Source organism: Pongo abelii, chromosome 19 (genome assembly GCF_028885655.2).
Source record: "Pongo abelii isolate AG06213 chromosome 19, NHGRI_mPonAbe1-v2.0_pri, whole genome shotgun sequence".
Lineage (NCBI taxonomy): Eukaryota > Metazoa > Chordata > Mammalia > Primates > Hominidae > Pongo > Pongo abelii.
Window position 1 is genome coordinate 57449181 of NC_072004.2, and position 18218 is coordinate 57467398.

Genomic DNA, 18218 nt, shown 5'->3' on the forward strand with positions numbered 1-18218 from the left:
GGAAAATGTAGTATATCAACCCTAGAGGGTAACTCCAAAACTTTGAAGCTGAAGAATAATTGCTCTTGCAATTCTGGTGACCTAAAACAGTGAACTAAACTACATAGAGCTGTTTGGTTTGATCTTGAATTTCTCCAGGTCTCCAGGTTCATGATGCATATCATCATCATTTCCAAATCTCAGAGTTTCCTCAAGAGAGGGCAACCACATTTGTAACTGTCTTCTTTCTGTCAATTAAGTGTGTGTATTAATTACTAGGGCTAGATCTTTTCATTCCTTTGCACATTTTAAGCAGGAATAGATGAGGCAAAGCCCATTTGTAGGTTATTTTTTAGTTTAACTATGTTAAACTAAACTATGTTGGTCAGGCTGGTCTCAAATTCCCAACCTCGTGATCCACCCACCTCGGTCTCCCAAAGTGCTGGGATTATAGGCGTGAGTCACCACGCCTGGCCCAACAAAAAATTTTTAAAAATTTGCAGGGTGTTGGCCAGGCGCAGTGGCTCACGCCTGTAATCCCAGCACTTTGGGAGACCGAGGCAGGTGGATCACAAGGTCAGGAGATCGAGACCATCCTGGCTAACACGGTGAAACCCCGTCTCTACTAAAAATACAAAAAATTAGCTGGGTGTGGTGGCAGGCACCTGTAATCCCAGTTACTTGGGAGGCTAAGGCAGGAGAATGGCGTGAACCAGGAGGCGGAGAGCTTGCAGTGAGCCGAGATAGCACCACTGCACTCCAGCCTGGGCAACAGAGCGGGACTCCGTCTCAAAAAAAAAAAAAAAAAAATTTGCAGAGTGTGGTGGGATGCACCTGTGGTCCCAGCTACTCTGGAGGCTGAGGTGGGAGGCCATGAAGGTCAAGGCTGCAGTGAGCCATGATGGCACAACTGTGCTTCAGCGTGGGTAACACAAGACCCTGTCTCAAACAACAAAAATAAACAAAAAATTTATTTTCGAATTTGTCTTTGATCTAGGTTAGTTATTAGATCTGAAATTCTGAAACTACTGTGATAAACCTTATCTGCAGGGGAAACAATGTTGAAGGTCAATAGGCTACTCATCCTTTTTGCTTTCAGAGGCATTATGTCATTTAATCTTTACAACAGACCTATCGTAATTATTATCATCGGCATTTTACAGATGATCAGAGATTCGTTTTTACATGAGGTAAGAAACACATAAAATTTACTATCATAACCATTTTTAAGTGTACAGTTCACTAGATTTAACTATATCCACATTGTTGTTCATTTGTATAATTTTGAAAGTTTATGGCAGCAGTTCAGAAATAAAATGTCTCACCACAGTCAAATAGAATCTGGTAATTTGAAACTTCAAATGTTATAAATGTATTAGAAACTGTTGTATTATTTCTAATGGCAAGGTAGTAATAAGGATTATAGTTCATGAATGTGGTAATTAGCCAGAAATTCATTTTCTTTTTGCCTACGCTCTTCTCATTAATCATATTTTACCCTTTGGCTTGTATTTATGACATGGACTTATTTGGAGTCTTACATTGAAGGCATAGGTCTGATCCATAGTGTTATTTCACCTCCCACAGACTGAAAAGAAAATAACAGTTGGATTCCAGACATCTGACATCAACCTGATTTGAAAGTTCCATATAGGCACAGTTTAGACAGAGCTGCTGAATTTAAATTAGTAAGAGCTGAAGAAAAGCTAAGCATAAAATGGACAGAGCCCTTCCCAGGGTAGCAGACATAAGCAGCAATAAATCAGTAAGTACTAAAACACAGGATCACTTTATTCTGGCTTTCTGCCATTTATAGACACTCAAACTTGGAATGAGCAGAAATCCTTTTGAACTTATATTTGCAAAACCTTGTGTCCATTCTTTTATCTTCCGGATTACCTTTATTTTTTTTCTGTTTATTTCCTCATACCATCATCTATGCTCTGTTGGGTGCAGAGTCTGCTTAGATATCTTTGAGTGGCCCTGATTTGCATGTGGTAGCTTGCTTACCCAGAGAAAGGTACTCGGGATCGAATTGGATGCAGTTTAGCTGTGGCACAGTAGAGGGAGTAGAGGAGCTGAGGGAGGGGAGAGAGCGAAAGAACGTGTCTGGTTAAGTAAGTGTTGTGTGTGAGCACCAGGAGGAGGGGGGCAGGGTGGGGGGTGGTTGCCTCTAGCAGCTCCACCCTCACTTTGTCAGCAGGTAGAGAGCGTGATTGCAGTCCCAGGGGAGGGAGTCAGAGCTAGAACACCAATTACAAACCACAGGCTTCCTGCTCTAGGGAGTTGATCCAGAATTGTCTTTCTGAAAGGAAGCACTGGAATCCTTCTGAACTTTCCAAGTCCATCCATGATTCAGAGATACTGCCTTCTCTCTCTGGGATTTTATGTGTTTCTGATAGTGAATTGTTGATGTATTTGCTACTTTGCTTCTTTTCTCTTTCAAGACTTGATCATTTTGTGTGATATTTGGAGAAAAAAAGAACTTTTGTTTAGAAAGGAGGTTTCAGAAATGATTTTGGATTTTCTGTAAGTGTTTAATCTAGTTCTTGGGGACAGCATCTCTCATCCTGGAGTAAATTTCTGCCTTTGACCTGCATGGATTATTTTTTCAGGCTGCGGAATTTCTCGGCACCTACCTGTAGTATGGGGCACTTGGTTTGGTTGCAGAGTAAGAAGGTGGAAGAATGAGCTGTACTTGGTTAAGCAGTTGAAACCTTTTTTGAGCAGGATCTGTAAAAGCATAATTGAATTTGTTTCACCCCCGTGGATTCCAGTGGGCCCGACAGCGCAACAGGTTTGCAGATTTCTTTTGAAATTCTTTTTTCCCCCCTCCCTCTGCCTCAGCAAAAGAAAAGAATCTATATAACAGGTTCATGTTCAATTGCTTGGCTTTTCAGCACTTATTCTGAAGATTTTATAATATTTTTAAACTTGACCTTGGAACACAGAGGGCTTTGTGGGTGAAGTGTATTTATATTTACTTAAGGGTGCACATTAAAAAAATCTTATTCTGTGTTTGTACAAAGACCCAAATTTTCATAGGGCCTAGAAATAGCTCAGATCTATTCTACTCAAGATTATTTGTATTTTTTCAGGGTATTCTACCTAGAGCCTGTGGTTAATCGCCTCCCTGCTCCCCTACCTTTTATTCCCTACCCCCTCAGGGAATTTGGGTACATGTTAGGAATAGTCCTTTGTTTTTCTTATGAACCTAGAAAATTACAGATCATAAAATCTGGATATTAAAGTAGTTTCCAAAAGCATCTCATGGGAAATCAAAGTGCTTGGCATTTCCGAGCTGGAGAATAAAATCAAGAATCCTTAAGAGAGAAAAGAAAATGGAGGTAGAAATATGAATTTTAACTGGGAAAAATAATTGGAAAGCTAACCTTTTCAAATACTCTAATTATGAAAGTTGGAAAAGGTTGTGATGCTCAGGATTATCCTGTAATGTGTGAAGATACATAAATTAGCACCTAATTTGTAGGCAAATTTTGGTAAAACACAAAAAATTATAGTATGTCTAAGTTCATGAAAAGTATGTAAATGCAGTGGGCCTAGAAACCTGGCCACACTGAAATACAGTTTAATGTGGAAACTTTTCTAAATACATGTTGTAGCATCTTTGGACATCAACGTGTGGCCTGAAATTTTTATTATTGTTCCCTCTTCTTCTCCATTAAAAAAAAAAAAATCTCCTTGTGGTATTTAGTCATTTACCATTGACACATATTATGGCTTAAAAAGGGCCATCCCTTCCTTTTCTGAGCTGGAGTTCTTCACGCTCACCTTTGATGCATGGCCTTAGCTGTTTACTTTGCCTTGTTTTATTCATGAACATTGGGTTTAGTGCCTGGCAACTTGATGCATATGGAAGAGCAGTGCCAAGTGATCTGACATAATACAAATTCACGAAGTGACATTCAATCACAAGCAAAGTTGGAAACTCCAAAGAGAAGTGGTGAGATCTTTACTAGTCACAGTGAAGATGGGAGAAAATGACATACCTGCAGCAGATGTGGGCTGAAAATATCCTCTTCTCTGCCCAATCAGGAATGCTACCTGTTTTTGGGAATAAACTTTAAAGAAAGGAAGGGCCAAAACTACGACTTGGCTTTCTGAAACTGAAGTATAAATGTTCTTTTCCTCCATTTGTCTGGATCTGAGAACCTGCATTTGGTATTAGCTAGTGGAAGCAGTATGTATGGTTGAAGTGCATTGCTGCAGCTGGTAGCATGAGTGGTGGCCACCAGCTGCAGCTGGCTGCCCTCTGGCCCTGGCTGCTGATGGCTACCCTGCAGGCAGGCTTTGGACACACAGGACTGGTACTGGCAGCAGCGGTGGAGTCTGAAAGATCAGCAGAACAGAAAGCTATTATCAGAGTGATCCCCTTGAAAATGGACCCCACAGGAAAACTGAATCTCACTTTGGAAGGTGTGTTTGCTGGTGTTGCTGAAATAACTCCAGCAGAAGGAAAATTAATGCAGGCAAGTATAACTTTATTATATTTCACTTTCCATCTGTTTGAAATATGCCTTTCTTCTTTTGTCTCCCAAATGAAATACCATACACGGGCTTCTACTGCTTAGCTTTCTATTTCATAGAAAGAGTAGATACTGCCTTATTGGCATTCTAAAGCAAATTATTATTTTATACTCTGGAGGAAATACATAAATCCTATATTTTAGAAGATTATCTGCTTATTTTAAACTGGTGTTGCATAACTACTTAGATACACATAATAATACCTTTTTTTCAAGTGATATATTCTGGGCACTAATTTTTGATAGATGAAATATATGAGCTTATATTTAATTGATGTGAGGATTGTACTTTACATCCTGTTTAAATTGAAGTAAGCACTAAGAAGGTTGATTTTAATGGTCAGCAGCACCTGAAATTCTGGAATGCCCTTGGAGCATATTTGATTACTGTGTCACTTTTAAAATTCAGTCAAGCTTGAATGCTATGCCTGGCCTTACACCACGTGTGGCACCCTATTGCTAAGCCCAAAATGGAGAGGACTGGGTAACAAAATGGACACAAGGTGTAAACCTGCCTCCTGATCACTTTGGCCTTGTCCACACATAGTTTTTTCATTTTCAGGAATTTAAATTTAACATGTTTTTTACTGATCCGCCAAGTTTTTCAGACACAGTTTCTTAGGCTTTCAGGCTGTGAATTTTGCCTGTAACTCATTCATACATGGCCTATTCTTTATGTGGTGAATTTATGGAATGACTGGGGGCATAGCATTTCATAGACCAATTGCTCATTCCCCATAGTAAAGACAGAGCCTAGAGGGCTATACCTTTTTAATGGGCATTCCATTGTCTTACTCCATAAAATGATGTTGCTTATTGATTGAAATTTATCATGTAAAAGAACACTTCTTGCTGTAGCTACTGGACACAGGTTAAAATATTCTTAAGTGTGATCCATCTTAGCATCCAAACTCAAATTTTAATTTTGTGATATGAACAGACTATGAACAGAACCAATTTATTGTATGAATTTTAATTTTTGTCTACTTAAAGAAGATAGGAAAATTTAACAGATTATAGAACTTATTCCCAAACATGTGTTCTTTAATATATGGTTTAGTGGTTATTCATTATCACTTCTTAGGCAATATTTTGAAGCTGGGATAAATGAAGTGGAAGAAGAATTAGGTGAAAATGGAAGGCTTTGCTATTTGGAAAAATAGGAAAGAAGAGTATATCTGGAAAAATGGCATAAGATTTTTTTGAATAAGATAATTTGGATTCTAAAATGGAATTAGGAATACTTAAAAGCTGAACTCATCAATCATCTTGAATACTATGGCAATTGGAAAGGAAACTTCCTTCCTGGCCTTGCCTAGTTAATGCCCTGAAGCATGAATTGTGTGCTCCATTTTAGTTTTTACCATAAGTAATTTTACTAGTCATATTTTGATATCACCGAAGTTTTTGAGAGCCATACATGCCTTACTGATATCCTGTGATAGCATGTTCAGTGGGCTAATTATGTGTTCCATAAAATAATGTATTCTTTTAAGTTTTAGTCTTATTATCATAAAGCTCTACATAAAGTTTGTGTTTTCCTAAAGGAAAAAGTAAACAAACAGCACCAGTTGGCATTCTCTTTGCCATTCATTATTTTATCAATCTTTATCATATCTTCTCTTGTTCTATCCTTTTTCTCACTCTGGCAAATCTTACCAATCTATTTTGTTTTTTAAACTATTAACTTTGATCCTATCATTATACATTAAGTATTGCTTTTACTTTGTGAAGAGGGAATTTCATCATAACTTAGCAAAGACTTTCAGGCTTTACAGTGGATAGTTTTATGTCATTGGCAATTTTTAGTCTTCACCTTTCTGTCCACATATGCTTCATTTAGTTCTTTAAATAAGTTTTTTCACTAGCTTAGTATTAATTTCTGGATACTTTCCATACTGGTTTCGGTTTATTGTCTGTTAATCAATTTTTAATCTACAACAGTTATTAAAGTTTTTCAACAGCCTCTTGTGAGAAACTTTATTTTTAAAAAACAAGCTTCTGAATTATATATATGGTTTTCTTTATCCATTCTTTGATTAATTCTTTCAAAGAACTCTAGTGTGTTAGGGACACACGGTTTTACACTTCTGGAATCCATGCTGTTTGTTCCTTATCAGATTACACTGCAACTCAGGTTTACTCAACTATGGTTAGCCAAGCCTTCCATTTAACTGAAGTTCTGTTTATATCTTCTAGAGATGTGCTTTGCTGCACTTTAGCTTTCTCAATGGAGAGCTGTACCGTGGTGTCACAAATCTAAAAGTAGTCTTCTCTTTGGTTTTGAGGAATTCTGGATAATTTTGTGAATCCTGCTACCTACGGATTGTTGTAGTTGCCTGTTAAGATTAGTTGTCTCCAAAGATTGCAGTCAAATCTTTTTAAACTTGAGGATGCTATGTACCAAAAAATGTACAGTTATGAGAACAGTGATTTTAAAAAAAATGTTGTTATTTCTGGAATTCTGAGATAATTTTTGAAAATCAGACATTTCTTTACATTTTGCTCAATTAATTCAGTGTATAGACAATTTCATAAGGACCAAACTAACTGAATTTTCATTTGTATTGTGATTTTAATTTTTTCTTAGACAAAAGGAGATCCCCCCTTGACAATGTGCCCCCAATTTGTTGAATAGTAAAATAGACCATAGAATTGCCTCTAAAAGAATTTTGTCTCAACTTTATCTGATGGCTGTATGTATAAGGGCTGTATGTATAAGTCAAGTTTTGATGATTTTAATTCTGATTCTTATCTCTCAGTCTTTGTGCTTGGGTTTCTCCTTGCCAATAGTAATGATCCATTTTACAAGGTATGTTCAAAATTATAAATTGTAATATTCTTCTAAAAGCGCTAGAAGAAAGTCAAAATAGAAGAGGAAGTAGTGTTGCCTTTGCCCTTCTATTTCTCAAGTCCTCTCTTTTCCATTTCAGAACATCTCATTTTAGTCCTGTCCAAATTTTATTATTTTCCCCAAGAGTTGCTTCTTTATATTACTGTATCATTCCAACTCTTTTTGTAGGTTTGTCATTGTCTTTAAAGTATCTAATTCTTAGGTTTCCCCTATATTTGCCAAAATATTTGTCTCTTCCTCTTCTCTGATTTCCTTCCACTCTTTTATTTTTCTTTTGTTTTCCACTGAATTTGTATATTTAGGATCACCTTCCACTGCTATTCTGGATTGGTATTTTAATAGCCATCAAAAATCCAGGTCAAGGAAACTTTTCAGATCTCCTAATTACCTGGCGGTGACTGATAAAAAGGACTAAATGATAGTGATTACTTCTTACTGTTTTTATTCGCATTGGAATATATTCTTTCTCTCCTGGTTTATACCATTGTAGAAGGAAAAGTGTTGGAGCTGATTCATTGTCTAATTTCCAGTTTTCTGGTTTGGTTACCTCTTACCAATGTTTGTTTTTTTTATTTCAAGCAATATTATTGCTACCACTTCTAAAAATGATTACAGTCATATTTTATTTCTCAATCTTGTTTATTATTTATAAATATTATTTCAAGGGACAACTCAAAATTAATCTTTCTTCTCAGAGCAAAAGAGTAAGAGGATCTTAGTGTAGCACGAGAGAGGTCACCAATTCTCTATCACACTCTTCCTGCTCAGCTGGTTATCCTGGATTTTCTTAGACTCCAGGATAAAGTTATGATCAAGATTAAAATGTATTCCCCTGAGGCTTCAGACCTACAATGGGAGCAGCAGTAGTTTAGCACTTGGCCAGTAGCAGTGAGCACCTTCTGGAGAAATTCCCCTTTGCACAATGTCTCTGCTTGCCTCTTAATTTTATCTGTTAGTCAACACATAGTTATCCCATCTTTGCATTTTTACATTATTTGTAGGCAGGGCCTGAAATTTTAAGTTTTTGGCCAAAGCTAGAGAGACAGTCCTATATTGCAAACTATAGTTGACAAAGTGTCTAAACTGTGACTCGGGGGGCTTGACTTTTAGTTCTACACACAGAGGAATATGCTGACACTAAATATTAATAGTTGTGTGATTTGGGACAGAATAGTTTCTACCTTTCTAGGCTTCAGATTCCCAGGCTGTGAAGTTGAGGAATTAAAATACAATATTGCCAAACTTGTCCTATTTACATGCACTTTACATGTATTAGGACATTGAATTCTCATAATAACTTTATGAGAGAAGAAATTCAGTACCTTTATTTTTTACATTTTACAGATAGGGAAACTGAGGATTAAAAAGTTAATATCTGTCGAAGTATTAACTATTATTATCTAGTAAGTGGTGTTGCTGGAACTTGAACTGCAGAGTCCATGCTTTTCCAGCTCTAAAATTCTGTAATGTAAGAATGCCACAGATGAAGAGAATATCAGTATAGGCTTTGTATAAAAAATTTATTTCCAGAGTAGAAAGGAATGAAAGTGATGAGTACCATTATCTGAGATTGATCCAGAATGCATCATATCTTGCTACCTTCTAATAATCTCTATATTTCTTCTATTTCTCTCATTTTGTGTTTCATTTGCAAAGATATTAGTAAATCACAATGTCTGTTTACTCAGTATCTCCCTTATAATGTAACATATTTCACCACCTTTCTCTTTATTTTAAAAGTCTAGGTTGAGTTATCTAATATAGGAACCTGAAATAATAAACACTGAAATAGCATGCATTTAACTGGCATTGCTCAAGGTAGAGTTCCTTCTATGAAGAAATTTTAAAATAGAAATTTTGTGATTTTGTTTTGATGCCAGCTTTTAAAAGAAGTACAGAGTAGATATTCAAAGTATGATCAACTCTGTTATTTATGTAAATGAAGGTGCAGAAAATCCAATTAATTAATAATTGACTTTGGAATGTAGTCAGGAGTACACCATCAGACACAGTTCCTTTGTGCGCACAAACATTCTTAGGTGCTTGCCTCCTATGATCCCAGCTCAGAGCCTTCCTGACATGGCTTTTAGAGTCTTCTATTCTAGACTTGGCCTTGTTGTTAGAAGCCTGGCACCCAGAGAAGAGAAGGAAGCTGCAGAATATTTTTATGATAATTTTTCAAGTTAAGAAGATAACTCTTTTATAAGTTATCATCAAACAGATTTATATATATAACAGTTCTGTACTTCAACAAAAATTTGTATCCAACAAAAATTTGTAAGTGCAGCTTCGTACATATCTGGTTAATAGGAGGTAATGAATGAAGTATGTCCCTGGCTATTGCTCCCATCAGGCTATTTAGTGTTCATTTGGCAGACTCTTGGTTGGTGGGGGGGGTGGGGGTGGCGGGGTGGGGGGCGTAGGTACTTCCTTGGGTTTTGTATTATAGTAAAGTGTGTATGTATATATGTATGTGTGTTGTAATTATCCCAAAACTAGCCATAATTTGCTTTACTTTTTTTGTTTCTTTGTATTTTGAGATAGGGTCTTGTTCTGTCTTCCAGGGTGGAGTGCAGTGGCGCAGACACGGCTCACTGCAGCCTCAACCTTCTAGGCTCAAGCGATCTGCCCACCTCAGCTCCCCCAAGTAGCTGGGACCACAAGCACGGGGCACCATGCCCAGCTAATTTTTTAATTTTTTAATTTTTTGTAGAGACAAGGTTTTGCCATGTTGTCTGCAGTATTAAAGGTATTCCTGGGCCAGGTGTGGTGGCTCATGCCTGTAATCCCAGCACCGTGAGAGGCTAAGGTGGGAGGATCACTTGAGCCCAGGAGTTCGAGACCAGCCTGGGCAACATAGTAAGACCATCTAAGAAACAAGGTATTCCTGGAGATCATGGTTTTGCTTTTTGTTTTTGTTTTATTAAAAAGCCTTTACATTTTGTTCATTGGAAAGAGTTTATTGGATTTTTAAACGTTTTTTTCCCTTTTATCCCTTTCAAATTGCTAATTACAGTAGATTTTTAAAAATGTTATAAATGAGTAATATCTTGTTAGGAACCAGAATTGGTAGCAGGATATTGTTAGAGAAGACTGTGAGAATGATATTCCATTAACTTTATGTAGAAATTTTCTTCCAAGAAGCTTAAAATGATTCACAATACCTGGAGCCAGGTAAGAACAGATGATATTAACTCCATTTTACAGAAAAGGAAATATACTGGGAAAGAGAAAGAAAGTAAATCATCTAAGAACAAAGTTGCACAGAGACTGAGCCAGTCTGGTTTGCAGGAGATAGGAGAGTAATCAATTTTTAAGGAATCTGAAGATGTGGATTTCTCAAGGGTCAGTTCTACTGAGTGGAAATCCTAAAGGTCTTTTCCTATTTCCCCGAGGACTGATATTCTCCTTTCCTGCTTTATTTTTCTTTACAGAATTATTGAGGTGGCATGCTATAATGTTTTAGTTTTGTAGTTATCTATCTCCCCACAGTGGAATATGAGTTCTGTGAAAGCAAGGATTTTTGTCTCCTTTGTTCAAAGCTGTATCCCTGAGAATGGCGCCTAAGTATACTTACTCCTTGGGCATGGTGGGTACTCAGTAAATATTTATTAATGAATGTAAGGAATATTGTGGTACTGAGTAACTCTGATGGCTGGGAGATCACTCTAGAATAAAACATGCTTATCACATTTTTAAAGTATGTTATAAGGTGGATTATTTTGAGTGTGTGTGGTTTGATATAGCAGGCTATGTTCCTTTACTCTTCTGACTTACCAACAGCCTAGTGTGTTGTTATTTCAAAATCATAAATATGGCTGTAATCAGTATGTTTAAGGTGCTCCTTTACACAGGATTTTTAAATTTTTTCTTTAGTTTGATAGCTTAAACCTTGCTGTTTAGGATATTCTGGTTTTCCAAGAATGATTTATTCAGGTCCTGATTTTAAACCTTTGATTTTAGGATATTAGCGTGCATCCAAAGGACCTTACCTTCTTAGTACTTAAATTTGTGATTACCAATTCTGGTTTTTAGATACCCTAAAGCATAGTTTTTAATCTTGTTTGTGTGTGCCACAGGCCCCTTTGAGAATGTGATCATCGTTATTGACCATAGGCACAAAATATACACAAATACTTAACATACACAATTTTGCATAAAATCTCAGTAAGTTGAGTCTCTAAGACATATCTAGAGATCTAAGGACTCCAGATGAAAAGCAACTATCCTAACATAATCCCATTTATTTCAAGAAATTAAACCAAATTCTCAAAACAAATTTACCTTCAGTTTACTTAATTTGAAAAGTACTTGTATGTATTACTTAAAGTCAGACAGACAACAATATTGTGATGCAGTTATAAGAAAGTGGCCTGACCTTAGGTGAAGGAACTCCAGAAGTAAAAATTGGTGTCTGACAAAGATCTTCTTATGTGTAGTAAATGAATTCTGCTCTCCAAATATGAAGTGAAACTGCATCAATTCAAGAAATGTTTACAATCCCTTCAGCATGGTGGTTCCGCTGAAAGGCCCTTAAGAATAACGGATATTTTACTCATATGTTTTGAGATTAGTAGAACCATTGTGGCTTTATGTGTCTACTTAGTTACTACATTCAGAAAACTGAGGGTATAGAACAAACTTTGACTTTGTTTTCTTCCCATGTCTTTAGTTTCCAGTCTTTAAGCTCCATTGCTTTCCCTAGGGCAGGGTTCTTTAGGCCCTTAAATTTCTATTTGCTCTAATGGAAAACTTTATATATTTTTTAAAGCCAAGATTTGTTGTTGCTTGCTTGTTTTGAATAACAGATAAGCTACTTTACATACTCTTTTTATCTGGGTTCTAAACTTTACAGTTCATGGATAAATTTTATTTTGTTCTATACTTTTTAATATATTGGAATCTGTGTTTAATTTACAAATTTGGAAACACCAGAGCAACCAAAATGATTTAAAAACTAAGGTTTTTTAAAAATTGTAAGCACAAAGGCCTGGCGCATTATTCCTCAAGATAAGAAGTTAGACTACAATATTTAGAAATTCTTGTCTCTAGGCTGGGTGCGGTGGCTCGCGCCTCTAATCCCAGCACTTTGCGGGGCTAGGGCAGGCAGATCACTTGAAGTCAGGAGTTGGAGACCAGCCTGGCCAACATGGTAAAACCCTGTCTCTACCAAAAAATTAAAAAATTAGCTGGGTGTGGTAGTGCACACCTGTAGTCCCAGCTACTCGGGAGGCTGAGGCAGGAGAATTGCTTGAATCTGGGAGGCAGAGGTTGTAGTGAGCCAAGATTGTGCCACTGTACTCCTGCCTGGGTGACAGAATGAGACCCTGTCTCAAAAAAAAAAAAAAAAATTCTGGTCTCTGAATCTAAAGCAGAGGCAGCATAACTATCTTCAAGACTCCTGTTTGTTGTTGTTGCTTTAAATCTAGAATACCCTGTCATGATGGAAATTGACTATAATACAACTGTAATTTTAAATAGCACATTAAATTATTCTGTACCTATCACTTTTGTGCATGCTAGTATATCAAAAAGGTATTGTTATACATATATAAATGTATGACATTTGAGTAACACTGTTGGTATTTTACTTCTGTAGAATAATTCGGATGAGACTAAAGGCCTTATGTTTTAAGTCTACTTATTTTGCTATTTTCTAAAAAAAAAAAAAAAAAAGTATAGATTTCCATTCATTTTTTTTCCCACCAAACCATTTTCTACAGTCTTTTGTATGATCTACTTTAAAACAACAAAAAACATCTTTTATATGATCTAGGCTTTGTGTTCCGTCATTTTAATATCTTCTACCTGGAATTATATTGATGATCTGACTTTAAAATTCTTGTGGTCAAGTTTCTTTAACTTTTGAAGGACTGTATTGGCCCTATATTGGAATTAAGTCCTATTCCATTTTCCATTCTTAGAGTAAAATACAGTTTTGATGGAGGGGAGGGAAAAGTGGCAGAATATTCCATTTGTGAAATACAATCATCAAATTTCAAGCTAAAAAAAACTATCAGTCCAGTCTTCTCATTTTATATATGAAGAATTGAACTCAGATTAGTGCTTATCAAAGAATTCCAATCTGCTGCTATATCTTACTGGCCAATATTTTTAGCATAGTTTATTTATTTATTATAAACCTTTTGGGGTCACTGCAGGGAAATTAAAAAGCACATATCAGCAGAGATTTCCCCCTGAACATTCCATTAAGAAGATATAGACTGCCGCAGGGTCTCTTTCCTCTTTGATCCTTAGTCAACTACAAGACATACTTTAAAATAAGTGAACAGACCAAAAATACCTCACCACAGTTTAGCAAAACTTTACGTGGTGCATGTGTCGTTTATTCTGCCACAGAATTACTGCACATCAGGTGGTCTGTAGTCCTGGATCTTCTCAGAGCAATATCACCTCTTTATAAAGTCTGGGCTGAGAATCCTACCAAGACTGGAAGGTGCACTGGATTCTCTAGATGCCTTACAATGTGGTTTTCCTATTTGTACCAAATTCTGTGACAGATACTATAGTAATTCAAAGAACAACACCTTAGCCTTGTCCAACTGAGGAGAATCAACTTAAACAGCAGGAGGCATTATGTATTGAATGCCAGATGTAGGTGTAGGCATAAATGCATTAGAGTTCTGATTTATTTATTTTCTTTCTTTCTTTCTTTCTTTCTTTCTTTCTTTCTTTCTTTCTTTCTTTCTTTCTTTTTCTTTCTTTCTTTCTCTCTTTCGATCATTAGAGACAGGGTCTCTCTCTCTGTCACCTCTCTCTGTCACCTAGGCTGGAGTGCAGTGGCACCATCAGAGCTTACTATAACCTTGAACTCCTGGGCTCAAGCCATCCTCCCACTTCTGCCTCCCAAAGCTCTGGGATTGCAGGCATGAGCTACTGTTCCTGGCCTAGAGTGCTGATTTTCATTTTTTCAAGAGTCATTCAAATGACTGTGGTAATTCTGTCTCAGATTCCCTATGATTAAAGAAAAAACAAATGAAAAAATATTAAATTTTAATCCAGGCAACTTCAAGTAGCTTAAAGTTAGAGAAAGAAGTACTACAGGCCGGGTGCGGTGGCTCACGCCTGTAATCCCAGCACTTTGGGAGGCCGAGGCAGGTGGATCATGAGGTCAGGAGTTCGAGACCATCCTGGCTAACATGGTGAAACCCCATCTCTACTAAAAATACAAAAAATTGGCCGGGCGTGGCAGCGTGTGCCTGTAGTCCCAGCTACTCAGGAGGCTGAGGCAGGAGAATGGCGTGAACCCAGGAGGCGGAGCTTGCAGTGAGCCAAGATGGTGCCACTGCACTCCAGCCTGGGCGACAGAGCAAGACTCTGTCTCAAAAAAAAAAAAAAAAAGAAGTACTACAACCCAGTCATACCTTCTAACTTTTTACTGTTATCAGTTAATTACAGGTTGTTATATTCATGTGTGTATAATACTCATCTTTAGCATTTTCTTTAGGAGTCTAGAATGACTAGATACCTTGGCTTTTTTTTTCAGATTGCAAACTGACTTTCTAAAATGTGCCAATCAGTCCCTGTTAAATTTTAGTTAAAACAGTAAATTTAGCTTTAAACAGAATTCAACATGTTGGAAGTTTTGTTCGAATTTATCTCAACTAGTTTGATTTTAATTCTTCGCAAACTGCATTCCATAAGGGAAGAAATAAATAAATGAATTCACTTTTATGTAGAAGGTGAAGAGTATTTGAATATCATGTCTATTTAGCAAAAATTGTTTCTAGTACCATTTTCTTATTATTGACTTTAGTCATAAATATGTGTTATTCCTGTTCTCTAAAATGTGTTGATTTTAGTATAATATGAGGCATATAGAGAACCATTTAAGAAGAATGTACCGATCCACTATGACATTAGGTTATTTTACTTTAAAGTTAGTAAACTCTATGACATACATTAAACATTTAAAAATTATCATTGGTGAGTATTTGGGATTACTAAGTTGCCCCCTTGGGGTATATGAAAAGTCCATAGGCACCTTATGGTCATTTTAAGTAAAAGCAAGTCACTTAATCTTTCATCTGTTGGTGCAGGGTTGGGGGAGAACTAAATAATCTTTAAAATCCTTTCCAGTTCTAAACTTTTTAGAGTTTATGTTTATTCTAGAAATAGATTTCATATATTAAACGGACATGTATCTTGCCTATTTAGTTCTTTTTCTTTGTCCTTAGTTGTTGGACATCAAAGACAAAATTTGTTTGGTAGGTGATAGAAAAAAATCTGACTAAATTAATGTCTTACAATAAATAGGTAGCAGAACTAAGCATGAGACTCAGTTGTATTCCCAGTCTTCTGGTCCTGTATTGTCTTTACATTCCAGTTAACACACTCAAAAAAGGAGCCTTTCTCTGGAGTTTCATATTTTAAAATATCTGTAGTAGATTGAGGACCCTTATTGTAAATGCTTCGTCAAGGTTGTCCCAATGATCAGAACACACTGACTTCAATCACTAACCTGCACCTAAGTGAATCTAACCTTTGGAAAAACCTGAAAGAGCCAGAGACAACCTAGAACCAGTCTGGGCCATGAAAGTAAAAGGAGTAGGATGCTTCTGATCCTAAGTACTCTGTGAAGTGAATTATTAGAGAGAAGCTGAATACTTATACTAAAAATAAGATTTCAGAGCAGCTGGTGGGTGTTCACCCATGGGGCGAGGGGGATAGAGCTCTAGTATGTAAACATCTGGAGGCAACTGGGAGGAGTGGAAATGGGCCATCTGATTAGTAACTATGCCTTGTTATTAAACCGTGACTTTCTGCATTGTGTATTCCCAGAGTTGGAAAACTTCCGCTGGCAAAAAAAAAGAGAAGGGCCGCCGTGCTGTTGCTGAGGGCCATACAGTAGACACAAAAGCGCCTTCTTAGAGGCCTTCAGCAGAGGCAGCTTGTACAGGCAGGCCTGTTCCTCTCAAAGACTGGGAATCAGATTCTTTCCCCAGGGGGTTTCCAACTAGTTTGCACTTCAGAAAAACCTTTTCTTTCTCCTGCTGTTCACGCCCTGCAAAGAATTTTCTTCCAACCAAAGAAATTGTTTTATAATCAAAGATCCTTGTCCTTAGTTGTTGGACATCAAAGAAAGTTTGGAGGAGACTAGGGGATTATGTGAGTGCCTAGAATTTATTTTGAATGCAAACTTGCAACATTAGCAAGTCCCCCAAAGAATATACTCATCTCAGAGCTGGGAGAGAGCCTAATATAACTAAGTCTCTATTCTTCCTTGGTTGGATGTGCCCCAGTAAGATACAAATGAGTTGAATTGCCTTATCTGGACTTAATTCATGTATGTTTGGTTCTTGAGGTACACACTTACTGGAAGAGGTCCCCCTAACCTATCTTCCCTTTTAAAACTGGTGTTTGGAAACATCAAACACTATTAATAAACTCGAAACAACAACCTACCCCCCCACCCCAAAAAAACTCCTTTTTTAAACCAATGTTTGACTCTTGGGAGTTTGGGGTTTCTCCCAGGACAGTTGATGATATCACCAAATGTTGGGAGCCACATTCCCTGCATTCCCCTACTGTTGCTGAGGTGTTGATGATGTCATTTTCTCCCACAAAGGAAAACCTCAGCACCCTGAGGGCCTGAACTCAAGTCTTGGCAGGTAAATCAAGGAAGAACTTACTTTTGGATTTCAACTGATTGAGTCAGGCATAAAGAGACACAACCACCACGTTAAGTATTAGCGTCACAGCCTCATCTCTGGGACCTGAATAGACAATTTATCATTTGAAGAAAATTAAGACTATAACTTTAAGAAATTATCTTCTGGGTAATAACAATGATTCATTTAATATTTTGGTTCTTACACTTTGGGGCATTTATAGGGCATTGTTCTCAGAGATTTTGGCTCCCTCTTAAATATCCTTCTCTGAATCCACAAATTTTCCAAGCCTTTCCGGAACCTATTTGTAGATTATCTAGCTTTCCTTCCTTGAGCAGATTAACAACAACATAAACAAGAATTAGGGGGAAAAAATGATGGATAGGGCAAATTTAGGCAGAATTATGCCTTGGGCAAAGTACATTCTTGTTATTTTATCTTGGTTCTGTGGTTATAAACTGAAGAGAGCATTTGCTCTAGAAGATTTCCAATCTCTTCCTATCCCTTCATCACAACCACAGAGTAATGGTTGGAAATAGATTCCAGGAACACCAGAAATGCTCAGTATTTCCAATGGTGACAGCTAACAGTGCCCTCACAGGGATCCTTTGAGCACTCTTCCTCTGAGCCTTCTCGTGGTGTCCTTGTGGTCAGGAGACACATCATTAATCACAAAGATTTGCCCTGGAAACAAACCTGGTAAACATAATCAATTGTCTATCTTTGCCACTAGAAACAATCCTTTTGTTTTTACTTGGTTCTGAACAAACATGCTGTAGTTTTTTAGAGAAGGACCGTCTCTTTCATGGAATCATCAACTGACCATTCTCAAAAATTTGAGATATGCTAGTTTGTATTAGGAAGGTAAGGTAGGATCTGGGAAGTAAGTAGGATTTGCCAAAGGTTTTTATTCTACTCAGCAGTGCTTACTTGCCTGTATTACTCCTATGCAGGTATTAGATTATAGGTTTTTTTTTTTTTTACACTAGGAATATATGGATAAAATTCACTGAAATGAAAGTGTCCCTTTAGCTTATACAGGGGAATAGGGAATTGAATTTATAAGGAAAGAGCCCAGCCTGCAACTGACCTTTCATTTTCATACTTATTTCTCCTGAGTTGATGTAGGCTTAAAACAAATGAATGTATTATATAAAATGCCCTACTTTTTCAAGCAATGTCAATCTTCAGGGTATGGAATAGGAT

General features: G+C 37.0%; 1 protein-coding gene across 1 annotated transcript in view; it reads left to right on the forward strand.

The window, feature by feature from the left end:
- The window catches only part of RNF43 (ring finger protein 43), a 104311-nt gene that overhangs the window by 38661 nt on the left and 47432 nt on the right, over window positions 1–18218 (forward strand). Inside the window, exons 2-4 of the mRNA XM_024234581.3 lie at window positions 1079–1169; window positions 1567–2776; window positions 3833–4469. Coding sequence (XP_024090349.3) covers window positions 4218–4469 — 252 coding nt within the window. The 5' untranslated portion in view covers window positions 1079–1169; window positions 1567–2776; window positions 3833–4217. The remainder of the gene's footprint in view (window positions 1–1078; window positions 1170–1566; window positions 2777–3832; window positions 4470–18218) is intronic.